At 49.0% G+C, this 14,137-nt stretch overlaps 1 protein-coding gene across 1 annotated transcript in view; it reads right to left on the minus strand.

Annotated features, from left to right (window-relative positions):
• LOC108798723 (sorting nexin-29-like) overlaps positions 1-14,137 on the minus strand; it is a 152,493-nt gene that overhangs the window by 79,705 nt on the left and 58,651 nt on the right. The window contains exon 4 of the mRNA XM_018570503.1: positions 12,113-12,237. Within this exon, the coding sequence (XP_018426005.1) occupies positions 12,113-12,237 (125 nt within the window). The remainder of the gene's footprint in view (positions 1-12,112; positions 12,238-14,137) is intronic.

Here is a 14,137-nt window from a genome sequence, read left to right on the forward strand (position 1 = left end):
CCCCAGGCTGTTATTCCCCTGGGGCTGCCACTGGGAGCCGAAAAGGTGTCGGACATTTCACCCATATATGACTACCGGGAGACGGAAGGGGCCAGTGGAGTAATTATTTGTGCATCTCTAGACAGGAGAGCTGCATAGCGGTCCGAGTGCTGGAAATAGATCCAGGCCCCCCAGGTAGACAAAAACTGTTTCTCCGTATTTCTGATGGTGGCCGTCAAATCTTCCATGGCATACACTTCCCTCACCTTGGACAGCCATATCGTGATCGTCGGGGGATGTGGTTGTTTCCACAACATGGGAACGGATGCCCTGGCCGCGTCTAACAGGTGGCGTGGGAGCGAACGCTTGTAAGTCGTCAGTGGAGAGGCTGACATATGCAAGAGGCATGCCGCCGGATTGTTCGACAAGTCCGTCATGGTCAGATCCTGTATCACGGACAGCACCTGGTCCCAAAAGGGCCTCAGTACCCTACATGACCAAAACGTGTGCAACATCGTACCTATTTTTGAGCCACATCGCCAACACTGATCTGATATGAGGGGTCTCATCCTGTGCAAGAGCCATGGCACCCTGTACCACCGGGACAATATCTTGTAACCTAGTTCTTGCACTTTGCTGGCCATAGAAGATTTGACCGACATGGTGAGTATGGTGTGGATCTGCTGCTCTGTGAAGGTCATCCCCAATTTCTCTTCCCACCGTCTCACAAAAGATGGGACCATATCCGCAGGCGGTGTGGCAATCAGGTGATAGATGATGGAAATGGCGTGACTGGTGGGCTGAGAGCCCATGCACATCTCTTCGAATACTGTAAGGCTTCTGTCTAGCCTGGGATTCAGGGATTGCCCTAAGAAAGTGCCGGAGCTGCATGGCGCTCCATGGGTCCATGGGGGGTTCAAGTAGGTGACGCAAAGCCTGAGCCGTCAGCCACCCGGAGTTAGCCCGGAAGTTCCTTACTCTGTACTTGTCTGCTTTGACCAGGCGAGTGAGTCGAGCGTTTTCCGCACCCGGGGCGAAGTCAGGATCCCCTATGACAGGAGTCAGGGGTGAGGGAGTAGGGGCCAAAGAAGTGTTACGCATCACCGTGCGAGCAGCACGGATGGTAGAAGCAATCAACAGGTGACCCTTCACCTCGGGCGGGAGTGGGGAGGAGAGCCATGGAAGTCCTTCTATCGGGAGCTGGTGCACTGCCCTCTCCAGGGAGACCCATTGTTTGTGGTCGGGGTGGACATGCCAATCTAGGAGCCTGTTAAGGTGGACCGCTTTATGGTATGACTGGAAGTCAGGTAATCCCACCCCACCCCTGCCCCGCGGAAGGGTTAGCGTTTTCCTACTCAGATGTGGATGAGAACCCGACCAGACAAAAGCCATAACTGCCCTCTGTAAGTGCTGAAAGAAGCTGGGTGGGAGATAAATGGGCAGAGCCTGAAACAAGTACAGAACCCGGGGTAATATGTTCATCTTGACGGCAGCACATCTGCCGAACCACGATATGGTAAGTGCAGACCATTGTTTCATGTCCGCGAGGAGTTGCGCGAGCAGCGGGACAAAGTTAGCGGTGTATATGTTTTTAACCTCCGAAGTGATCTTAGTCCCCAGATATTTGAGGTGGTCTTTAACCCATGTGAACGGAAAGTCTGCTCTAAGGCGTAGAAGCGTCTGAGCCGGTAAAGTTACGTTAAGGGCCGAGGATTTTGAGACATTCACTTTGAAGTCTGAGAGCTTCCCATATGCGTCTAGGGCCGCCAAGAGGTGTGGAGTGGAGCCCACGGGATCTCCAAGGAAAAAAATAAGGTCGTCCGCATATGCCGCAACTTTCTGCTCCCCTACTGGCGTGGGAAAGCCCTGAATGTTGGGTGATTTCCGCACTGTGCCCAGGAATGGCTCCAATATAAGGGCAAAGATCAGGGCGGAGAGCGGGCAACCCTGTCGAGTGCCATTAGAGAGCAAGAAATCTGAAGATTTAGTCTCGTTCACCCGTACTGCTGCGGAAGGCAAAGAGTAAAGTGCGGAGATCCATTTACGCATATTGGTACCCAGACCGATGTGCTGTAATACGGCATGCATAAAACCCCAGCGGACCCTATCAAACGCCGTCTCAGCGTCAGTGGAAAGCAAAACTAAGGGCGCCCTACTACAGTTAGCGAGGTGAATGACATGTAAGACCCTGGAGGTGTTGTCCCTCGCCTCCCTGGATGGAATAAAACCCACTTGGTCCTGGTGGTTAAGCTGAGGCATGTGGGGAAGCAATCGATTAGCTATGATCTTAGAGAAAAGTTTGAGGTCTACATTCAGCAGTGCAATAGGTCTATAATTGCCACATATCATGGGGTCACGAACCCCTTTGGGGATGAGGGTAATCCAAGCTCTCAACATGTCTGCGGGGACGGAGGAGTCCTGTGGAATAGAATTATAGGAAATGCGCCGAGAGTTGGGGGGCAAACAGCTTATAGTAAGCGGCCGTGAAGACGTCGGGACCCGGCACCTTCCCAGATTTGGCGACCTTGATCGCCAGCTCCAGTTCCGACAAGGAGATAGGGGCCTCCATCAAGTCCCCTACCTCGGTGGCTAAGACAGGCATACCGGAGCCATCAACATAGGAGCGATCCTCAGGGGTGGGTTCGGAGTGGTCTTGCCCCACTCCTGGTGAACGCAAGTTGTAGAGACTCTCGTAAAAGGCCCTAAATTCTTCCGCTATCTCCATCGATGACGACGCTATCTGCCCCTTACGTGTCATAATTTGGGAGATAAAAGGTCCTATTTTGTACTCCCCTCAGAGCCCTCGCTAGCATCCTCCCAGGTTTGTTAGAGAACTCATAGAACAGCCGCCTACCATTCCGCATTCGTCTTTTGATCTTAGCGAACAGCAGCTCATTTATTTCCAATCGTACCGCTCGGAGCTCAGCCTGAGTAGCTAGGGCTAAAGACCGTTTGTGTGCTGCTTCCAGGAGGTGGAGACGACCAAACAGGTGAGCTAGGTGCTTCGCCCCCTCCCGTTTCCTGCGGGCCCCATGTTTCACGAGTATGCCCCTGACGACACACATGTGAGCTTCCCAAGTGATCATAGGTGAAGGGGAGGAGGGAACGTTAGTAGCAAAGAAGGACGAGAGCGCCGCTTCCAATTCCGTCGTGACTTGGATATCCTGCAATAGTTATTCGTTTAGACGCCACATATAGCATGGAGAGACAGGCGCTGTCAGGGATAGGGACATGTGTATTGGAGCATGGTCGGATAAAAGAATACTATCGATTGACGCCGCGTGCACTTGGAGCAGAACTTTATGCTCAACAAAAAAGTAATCTATTCTAGAATAGGTCTGATGAACTTGCGAGAAAAAGGTGAAGTCCCTATCCTGCGGGTGTATGAACCGCCACACGTCTGTCAGGTTTAAGAGATGTAGCTCGGACTTTAGTTTTTTCAAGTAGGAGTATGCCAGATGGGAGGTGCCCCTAGAGACATCTACCAGTGGGTCCATTGCAAAGTTGAAGTCCCCCCCGAGTACCAGCGTGCCGTCCATGAATTCCAAGAGGATCTGGCTCAGGGTGCGGATAAACCCCAATTGGTCTGTGTTGGGGACGTATACGTTAGCCAAAGTCACTGACACGCCACCTATCTTCCCCCGCAGAAGCAGAAATCTCCCATTAGGGTCCACAAACTGGTCGGTGTATGTCCATGGGACGGTCTTGGCAATGAGGATAGATACACCCTTGGACTTTGTCAACGGGGAGGGACAGTGATACCCAAAGGGGAAATCCCTATTGCCCAACTTGGGGACCTGGTCTTGTTTGAAATGTGTCTCCTGGATAAACACAATTTGGGATTTAGCCTTCTTCAAGTCCGCCAGTAGTCTGGATCGTTTTTCAGGGACGTTCAACCCCTTTGCGTTCAGGGATGTAAAAATTGTGTCCGCCATGACGGCAGGGGGAGGTGTGGGGAGCAGTCCAGACGGAAAGAGAGGGAGAAGAGCGGAGAAAGCCAGGCAAGGTAAAGCAAGAAAGAGGGAGACCGCAATAAGGAAAGGTAGAACGAGGGGATAGAACAGGAGTAGGCAGGAGAGGACAGGCAGGTGTGGTAGCAATACATCAAAGGGTGATCGCAACCTGACCGGACTACATCAAAGGGTGATACATCAAAGGTAAGTCAACAAGTGTATCCACCCGTTGCACAATGCACGGGGTATCCCTATGTGGGGGTAGGTCTGAAAACAATGCGGATGCAAGGATTACAAACCAAACAACAGTGCAAACAAAACAATTTTAAAAGGAAGGGAGATGCATGGCCCCCCTCCCATAGTGGTGTGGCACGGTCCGCGGCACCGCATTTAACTATCGCGACCCATGGCCATCGAACTAGCAACAGGAACAGCGGCCTAGGCGCACCTGGGGCCCGAACCAAAGCTAGGGCCCCCCTCCTCCCGAGCCGCCTGCAATGTGCCCGCGGCCCGCACCACCCACCTGTTACAAAATCACCCTACCCCCTTTGTGTCCCAACAGTACAGTACAGTACAACCCGGAGCCCTCAGGCTAACATCATTACAAATGTAGGAACATTTTAAATCGTATCAGCCCCCCGCCCCCCCAAAAACACACACATAGCCCATTAATGCAGATGCTCGTAGAAATGTGCAAAACAACAATAGGAAAATACAGGTGTTATGTGTAACTTGTAAACCAGATACTTCACCATGAGCATCCCTCGTAACGTGTAACAGGGGTGGGCAGATCACCCGATGAAGCGGGCGGCTCAAGGTACGGCACCTCGTGGCAGTTCAGTGCAGTCTAGAATGTCTCACCAACAGAGAGCCGGTCTCAAGGCTCATGACCCGTCGGGGCAGGTACAGAGGACGAACGCAGAGAGTAGCGGCGTCTGCTCCTGTATGGGCGAGCTACTCATTGGCTGCGAGGGATTGTGATCGCGGTACCTGTAGAAAAGTCCAGCCAGTCCGGGAGGTCAAGCGGCTCGATATCCAGCCAAGTAAACAGATCATGTAGTTGAGATGGCGAATGAAGGGCAAAGGTACGCTCTCGATTTTGTATGAGAACATGAAAAGGGTGCCCCCATCTATACGTAGCGCCTGCTGTGCGGAGCCCGTCCAGGAGTGGCTTCAGCATTCTGCACATCCTCAATGTGTGGCGGGAAAGGTCTGGCATCACCTTGATAGTAGCACCGTCAAAGTCCAGGGGACCTTTGTTCCAGGCCTTCCTCATAATCTCTTCCTTTACGGCAAAGAAGTGGACTCTGCAAAGCACGTCCCTGGGCATATCTGAGGCCGGTGGCTTAAACGATTGGACTCTGTGTACACGGTCCAGCTCTATATGCTCGCACGGTGGTTTGTCAAGGTACAGATTCAATATGGCCGAGACAGTAGTGCGCAATTCAGGGCCTGTGGTCGCCTAGGGGACGCCCTTCAGCCTGACATTGTTGCGTCGATTTCTATTCTCTGCATCATCTTGTAGTAAAAACATGGGACGTCAGGCGTTGCTGGGAGGCTAGATGGGCATTTTCTAGGGTGGTCATCCGGGTCCCCAGGTCAGAGGTGGAGGCCTCCACAGAGGTGACTCTGCCATCCAAAGAAATAACTTGCTGTTTAATCTCGTGTACCTCTGACTTCAGGGCTTGCACTATCTTGGTCGCCATGTCCTCCAAATCAGATTTTGTGGTATGCTGGGGAAGAATGGACCGCCATGTGCTGTCCTCATCTGCACCACCTGACCCGGTAATGGCCGACAGTCCCGATCTCGTGGGGGATTCTGCCTGTGGCATCCTAGGGGTCCGGATCGGAGATAGCTCCCAATCCGCCCGCCGGGTGTCAGGAGCTGACGAGGCCTGCTGTGTCCGCCGAGCGGTGTCAGGGGCTGATGCGGTCTGTTTGCATGGCGTGTTACTCACTGCAGTGAGGCGGCCGGGCGCCATCTTGGCCGGAAGATCTTGCGGGCCCGTCTGCTGACTGTGGCCGAAATATTGCCGAATACCGCTGCAAGAGGACGGAGGTGAGGAGCTCCGGGGTCGGTGAGTCTGTGACATGCGGGGAGAGGGTGAGTATATTCTTTAAAGTCCGCTGTTAATGTGTGGGAGAGGAGACCGTGCAGAGCTCCGGGAAAGCACGTCCTCACTCAGCCATGCTCAGGCCACGCCCCCCCCCCCCCCCCAAACAAACTTTTTTTTTTTTTTTTTTTTTTAAAAGAAGGAACTTAACTTTTGACCCCCCCCCCCCCCCAAAAGCGATTTTTACTTTTTTTCTTTATTAAAAAGAAGAGTTTGGACTTTAGCTCTACGAACAACAACTGAACTCAAACATTGCAAATCATGTGAAATATTTCAGGTCAATCAATCACAGCCTAAAAACAGGACCACGGGCTCTGCCAGCCATTGAATGTATCAAGTGCAGAACAACTGCTCATCATCATCATTATTATCCAACAGTACCTGAATGTAGATGTTATGGTGGCTTTTCATGTGCTGGAAGAGCTGTGAACAATGTGCTGGAACAATTCCTTCTATTCTGCCCCCAGATTTTTGTAATTGCCTTAGAACAGCTTGGGGGATTATGCAGACTTTAATAAGGCTCATGTCTCTGAAATTGCTTTGTTTTGGGAGGCAGGAAAAGCTTTTGTGAGGGCTACGATTTTTTCTTGTTACAGCATATAGAAGATGTACTATTGGTGCGTATTTAAATGCTAGCGATTCCTTGAGACATGCACAATTGAACATTTAATACTACCCCTACTGTTGCTAAAAAAAAAAGAATGGGAACAAGCAAAGCAAAATTTTGACTTATCGGCGGATACATATGAACAAATAAAATCCTTTTACCTTGACCTTCAATATAATAAATTTGGAAATAAAGCCCGGAAACTCCTAACACGCTTCGCTAAAGAGGTTAACCCCCTTGCAAAAAATCCATCTTAGGGATTCCTTTAATTATCTTGTTTCGGACCCCGTCATGATTAAGATGACTTTTTTAGACAAGTGCCCCTGCCGGAATTATCATCTGATTACCTCCTAACTCTTATCTTAATAAATTTCCCCAACAAAAATATATAAAATGTTATTTCTGGATTGTTGGGAGCTAAAGCACCTGGCCCAAATGGTTTTACATTTGAATTTTTCAAGATTTTGAAAGTTGATATTTTACAGACTCTGTCCACTTTATACAAGTGTGTATGGGAAGGGGGATCTTACCTAGCTACATGGAGGGAGGCTTATATTAAATGATTGCCTAAGCCTGGAAAGGACCCTACTTTGCCTGGTTCGTATAGACCTATTTTGCTCTTGAATATAGATGCAAAAAATGTATCTAAGATCATATCTCAAAGATTAGCCAATAATTTGCCCTTATCATCCAACCAGCACAGATGGGCTTTGTTAAAGGACAATTGACTGTGTCAAATATACGTAGAGTTTTTACTGCGTTGGAGATTGCCCACGCAGGAGCACGCTATTATTAAATTAGATGCTTTAAAAAGCTTTTGATAAAGTAAATCTACAATGGCTGTTTCAAGTACTAATATATAGGGGCTCTTAGGGTAAGGTCCTTTCCTTTCTGAAACTCAGGGTGCCTCACCTGTTTAGCTACAAAAAAGGACTAGACAAGGACCCTTGTCTACCTTATTATTTAATATTGCCTTGGAACCAGTGGCGTCACAAGGGGGGTGCGGCCCGCACCCGGGTGACACCAAATGCCTCCTTGGTTGTTAACCTAACTTACTTCTGACTATCGTTGTTTTACACAGTGCTTGATCCCGCTCAGCGGCACCCAGGATTTCATACCGGCACCCGTGCTGCTCTTGCCTGTGCCCCCTGTTACACTTCAGAATCCAATGCAAAATATTCCCCTTCTGTTAAAACATTCGAACATCAATCGTTTAAATAGGGCTATGGTTCAATTCATGTGGCATATGAAACGCCCAAGGATTTCACTCAAGAAACTTTGACCCCCAAAGAGAGAGGGGGGTACAAATTTCTTCAATTTACAACTATACGACATTGCGTGTTTACTGAAACAAGCCATGGATTTAATCAATCCATGGCTTGTTTCAGTAAACACTCAATGTTGTATAGTTGTAAATTGAAGAAATTTGTACCCCCCTCGCTCTTTGGGAGCCAATCCAGATTTTTGAATTGCTCACTAGAAGCATCAATGGTGTAGGGTCATCTGGCTCCTGACCCTGGCTTGTCTCTGACCACGCGCTGGATCCTGCTGGCTACTAGGATTGTCTCCTTGGTTGTTAACCTAACTTACTTCTGACTATCCTTGTTTTCCACAGTGCTTGATCCCGCTCAGCGGCACCCAGGATTTCATACCGGCACCCGTGCTGCTCTTGCCTGTGCCCCCTGTTACACTTCAGGGGTCCACAGACGGAACCGCAAGGGAGGTCCTCCTTATCACTTCGGGCCTGCACCACGGTACGTGACAGAAGCACTCAGCCAAACCGTGGGCCCGAAAGGAGACCTCCATGGAGGAGATTTGCCAAGAGTTAACCTCCCTCGGTCAGGCGGTGAAGGGCCTCCAGGAGGGGTATTTCCAATTAGAGGCAAGAGTGGAAGCCCTGACACAGACCGCCTCGGTGGTCTCAGCTCCGCCTCCTCTGCCGCCTCAGGTGGACCCTGCACCACCTGTGGAAGCGGCTGTCGGACCTACACCTGAACCCCGGGTACCAGCACCCGAGAAATTCACGGGTGACCGCAGCAAGTTCCGTGCGTTTCGGCATGCTTGCCAATTATACTTCATGCTGCAGCCACGCACCTTTGTAGCCGAGCAGACCAAGGTGGGATTTATAATCTCTCTATTGGCTAATGAACCCCAGGCCTGGGCCCATCGTCTCTTGGAACGGAACGATCGGCTCCTGGAATTTTCAGCTGGGTTTTTTGACGCCATGGCTCTGCTCTATGATGATCCCCATCGGGCTTCTACGGCAGAGACCACTCTGTCCTCCTTGCGCCAGGGCCGCCGGCCCGTTGAAGACTATGTGGCGGAGTTCAAAAGGTGGAGCTCCGACACGGAGTGGAACGATGCGGCCCTCCGTTGTCAATTCAGGTTGGGATTGTCAGACTCCCTTAAGAAACGTGGAACGATGCGGCCCTCCGTTGTCAATTCAGGTTGGGATTGTCAGACTCCCTTAAGGATGAACTGGCCCGTGTGGGAATATCGGATTCCCTCAATGAGCTCATACACCTGGCCACTCAGATTGACCGACGTCTAAGGGAGCGAAGGCTAGAACGCTCTGGCTACTCCCGACCAACCTGGATGTTGCCCCAAATTTCATGCCAGCCGGAAACTCGGTGTTCCGACCCGGTCCTCCCACTTCAGTTCTGGAACCGGCTGAACCGATGCAGCTTGGCTTAATAAGGGCACCGTTGACTCCGGGGGAGAGGGAATGACGCCGTCATCTGGATCTTTGCCTCTATTCTGGGGGTACCGGGCATTACGTACGTAACTGCCCCATCAAGAACCGTAAGTTGCAACAGACGCACTTGGTCTCTGAGGTCAGTACCGGCCACCTTCCTTCTCATCTCGTTGTTCCTATCTCTTTACAGCTACCAGAGAAGGCCCTCCAGATCGCGGCCATCCTTGATTCCGGTGCCTGCAGTTGCTTTATGGACCGCCAATTTGCACTTCTTCATAACATCCCTCTACGGCCCAAACATCAGGAACTCCTCATCTTTCTGGCAGATGGTACGACCCTCAAAACCGGACCGGTTACCCAGGAGACCATTCCAATCTCCACTCAAATCACGCCAGAGCACCATGAGCTACTCCGTTTGGATATTATATCCTCACCCTTGTCCCCTGTCATACTGGGAATGCCTTGGCTCCAGGTCCATAACCCAGTAATTGATTGGAGCACTGGAACAATTTCCTTCCGATCTCCCTATTGCCGGCAGAACTGCTCACGACCTGTTATTTCTCCAAACCTGGCCCTCTGTCAAACCAACCAGCACGCCCACCTGTGACGAGGAGGCCTGGCGGGGCACGCCCACCTGTGACGAGGAGGCCCGGCGGGGCACACCCACCTATGACGAGGAGGCCTGGCAGGGCACGCCCACCTGTGACACGACGGGCTGGTGCGACACGCCCCTGTGCATCAGGCCGCCGCCCAGTGATGTCACTAGGGCTATAAAAGGAGGCTCAGCACTCCCAGTCATTGCTGAGTGCTCTTCAGCCTGTGTGCTTCAGGTCTGTTCTGTACCCTGCTGTGTTTCTGCATTATATTGACCCCTGGCTTGTACCTAACTATTCTCTGGATCCTGCTCTTGCTCTTAGTACTTATCTGGCTTCTGACCCTGGCTTGTCCTTGACCATTCTCTGGATTCTGATTTGGCTATACTCCCCCTCTCTGGCTCCTGACCCTGGCTTGTCTCTGACCACGCGCTGGATCCTGCTGGCTACTAGGAATGCCTCCTTGGTTGTTAACCTAACTTACTTCTGACTATCGTTGTTTTACACAGTGCTTGATCCCGCTCAGCGGCACCCAGGATTTCATACCGGCACCCGTGCTGCTCTTGCCTGTGCCCCCTGTTACACTTCAGGGGTCCACAGACGGAACCGCAAGGGAGGTCCTCCTTATCACTTCGGGCCTGCACCACGGTACGTGACACACGCAATGTCGTATAGTTGTAAATTGAAGAAATTTGTACCCCCCTCGCTATAAGACATTGCGTGTTTACTGAAACAAGCCATGGATTTAATCAATCCATGGCTTGTTTCAGTAAACACGCAATGTTGTATAGTTGTAAATTGAAGAAATTTGTACCCCCCTCGCTCTTTGGGAGCCAATCCAGATTTTTGAATTGCTCACTAGAAGCATCAATGGTGTAGGGTCCTAAAGATGTCCCCATTTATCTCATCATATTGTCTGTTGTTACACCACCCAATGTTCCCTCAAGGCCAAGACTATGCTGCCTTTCAGTTGTGACACCAAAAAGGAATATAACTCTGGAAACATTTGTTTCATAAGGACTCTCTCAAATCTAAATTTCAGGATCTGATTTACGAATAACATCTGCCAAGCAACCATGTTTTCTACTTCTTTCAGGTCACTAAGACTTGGAAAACGGTTTCCACTAATCCTCAAACTTTCTTTAGGAAAACTTTTCTGGACACTTCAATGACAACTAATACTTATACTATCTCGAAAATATGTGCACGGAAAGGGGAAAGGTGTTTAAGCTATTTCAAATGCTGATTAAATGACTTATAATGAATGGCCTTAAATTCCTGTTTAATGGTGGCTCCTTTCCCTTGCAGGGTCCTATAGAACCACTCTTGTGAGTACTAGTAAGCTGTGTGTCTCCACAGACACAGCAAGGCAAACCACTCCCCCCTCCTACTCCTTGCTCCTCCTTTGTCCCTTCAAGCTAGTAGATGAAGATCTGCTGCAGAATGCTCTGTCCCTTGTGATCATGTAATCAACAGGTAGTTCAGGAAAGCTGAGCTGAGAGACATAGAGTCAGACATTTAGAAACATGAGGACTAAGTGCTCGGGCAAAAGTGTACTTGAAGTGAAAAGTGTACTTGAAGTGAAATACTTTGCTGGGCATAGTACAGTATATATGTTGGATCTGAATTAATTTCTAAAAACAAGTTTGAGAGGTTAATACTAATTTAAACATCACAATGCTTGTGTTCTGTATTGAATGGTAATAAGGGAAAACAGTATGTCCCTCTGAAATTGTTGACATTTTTCAGTCCTGTGTATAATCCTGCTCTAAAGAAACAACTAGAAAGGTAATAAACATAAATAATATATATTTTTATGCATACTGTGTGAATGGGAATGCATAGCTAACACATAGTGGGGGTTTCTCAAATTTGGCTGCAAAAGTGAAACTATTCTTTAAATTACAGCATAGCCCTAAAAATAATTAATATGCCCGTTCTTCATTTACTTCCTACAGGGTAACAGAATTATAACAGTCAACAAATAAAACATATGAACCCATCGTGCAGTGTTGGGTAATACCCCTAATTACATTTTAAGTAAATTACATCCTGGTTAGGTACATTAGCCAACTGACTAAATAAAATACTTTGGTAACAAGCCATGCAAATTGCACACTTAGGAACAGTCAAAACATAATTAGGCAGACTGGTAATAACAGTGAGTTTACCTGTCTCTGTTTTACTTGCAAATCCTGCTGCCTGTTTGATTGCTGCTGCTGTTAATGCTAATCCTCTGCTTCTCTTCAAGCCATGCTGAAGCACACTTTCAAACTGAGCACACAAACAAATAACTCTGAAAAATAAAGCATAATTAGAGAAATTAATGAGGGATCTGCAAATGTATCTCTCCCTTGAACCAAACATTGAAAAGGAGGCAGAAGTTGCACAGCATGCGAACAAATACACGCAGGCACATACTGAAGTATGAAAATCAGGTTTAAAATAATTTATTTATACGCTGCTAAGAGCAACTTTCTTGAGCACAGACATTGTCAAATTGCCCAACACTTATTTAAATGGCAACAGGTGGCAAATGTAGAAAGGGCAATACTTCTATATCAGTGTTGGTATGCTCATAGATTAGAGAAACCACACTTCAAAGGCCCCTAGATAGTTATAGTCATAGTATAGTATTAAGTTAATAATGACTTAATAGTAATCATATTAACTTAATCTGATAAAATTAATTGCAAATTTAAAATTAGAAAAAAAGGGTCAATGCAGGTGGGGCAGTCGAACAAACAGGATTTTATCACTTTTTTTCATAAATCACTTTTTTTTTTCAAATTCTTTATTGGCTGAAGAAAACAGCAGACATAACAATACAATGTGGTTGAAGGTAAAATCAGTTCTATATAATCTTTAAGGATCATTGAGAAACGGTCTACACCTTGTCAACGCAAGCATATCCTGTCTAAAAAATCGCATCGGGAATACGTGAAAACAGCTCAGTACAGTAGTTGATTCAACAATACTTTAGACTCAATGATGACATTCTGCACGTTGAAGCTCTGTGACTAAGTACTATATCCAACATCGGATAGTGTCTCAGGGTCGAGGTGAAAGTGAAAAAGGAAAGAAAGTGGAAAAGGTAGAAAGGAGTCAAGGTCCCGGCCGGAACCCGCGATGCCAGGCGGCGTCCAAGGTCGTATCGGGGTTATGCCCCTCCGAGCCACCCCCGATATCTTCACGTCAGTCCGGGTGACGAGGACCCGATCAGGCCAACCTCTGCAGGTTGATCAAGGCTTTGGGCAGAAATTCTGTAGCATAACCATGGCCCCCAGGTGGCATTGAAACGGCCTCCGTATTTTTCAGAGTGGCCGTTAGGTCCTCTAGCAGATAAGTATCCTGTACTTTAGCGAGCCACATCTGAACAGTAGGTGGGTGAGGGTCTCTCCATTTCATGGGGATGCACGCCCGAGCTGCATTCAACAGGTGGTGTGTCAGAGATCGTTTGTACCAAGAGATCGAGTGTTTAGTCAAATGAAGTAGGCATGCTGCGGGGTCATCTCGGAGGTCTGCGCCGGTCAAGGTCTCAATCCGCTCCAACACCTGTTTCCAGAAGACCCTCAGGGCAGGACCAGAAAATGTGTAACATCGTACCCTGAGCCCCCTCACATCTCCAACACAGCTCCGGAATCGAGCTATTCATTCTATGGAGCAACCATGGCACTCTGTACCACCGAGTCAGAATCTTGTATCCTGACTCTTGGTAACGATTCGCTAGCGAGGCCTTAAAGGTCAACGCTAGGATGGTGTCCCTCTGTTGCTCTGAAAAAGTACAGTGGAGCTCCGATTCCCAGCCGCGTAGGAAATGCAGCGGTACCTCCCCAGTGGAGGCCTGCAGTAGCTTGTACAGTTGAGAAACAGCATGTCGGGGCGGGAGCTGGGCTAGGCACATCTGTTCGAAGTCCGTCAAAGGTCTGTCCAGGAGGGACGCGTTAGGTATCGCCCGAAGGAAGTGGCTCAGGGAGAGAGAACTCCAGAAGTTCACCGGGGGATCTGTGAGGGATTGTATTTCTGCGGTCTGGAACCAGCCCCGAGTTCCCCTGAAGTCTCGAAGCCGAAATTTGGAGGCACGGAGGAGGACTCGGCGTAGTCTGCCATTGTCAACATGGTACCTTTGGCGGCCATCACTCCCCTGCAGTCTCACTTCTCTTTTCGCTGGGAGGAACACCAAATCCAGTCTTTGG

This window comes from Nanorana parkeri, unplaced genomic scaffold, assembly GCF_000935625.1.
Source record: "Nanorana parkeri isolate BGI_ZX_2015 unplaced genomic scaffold, ASM93562v1 scaffold1543, whole genome shotgun sequence".
NCBI classification, from domain to species: domain Eukaryota; kingdom Metazoa; phylum Chordata; class Amphibia; order Anura; family Dicroglossidae; genus Nanorana; species Nanorana parkeri.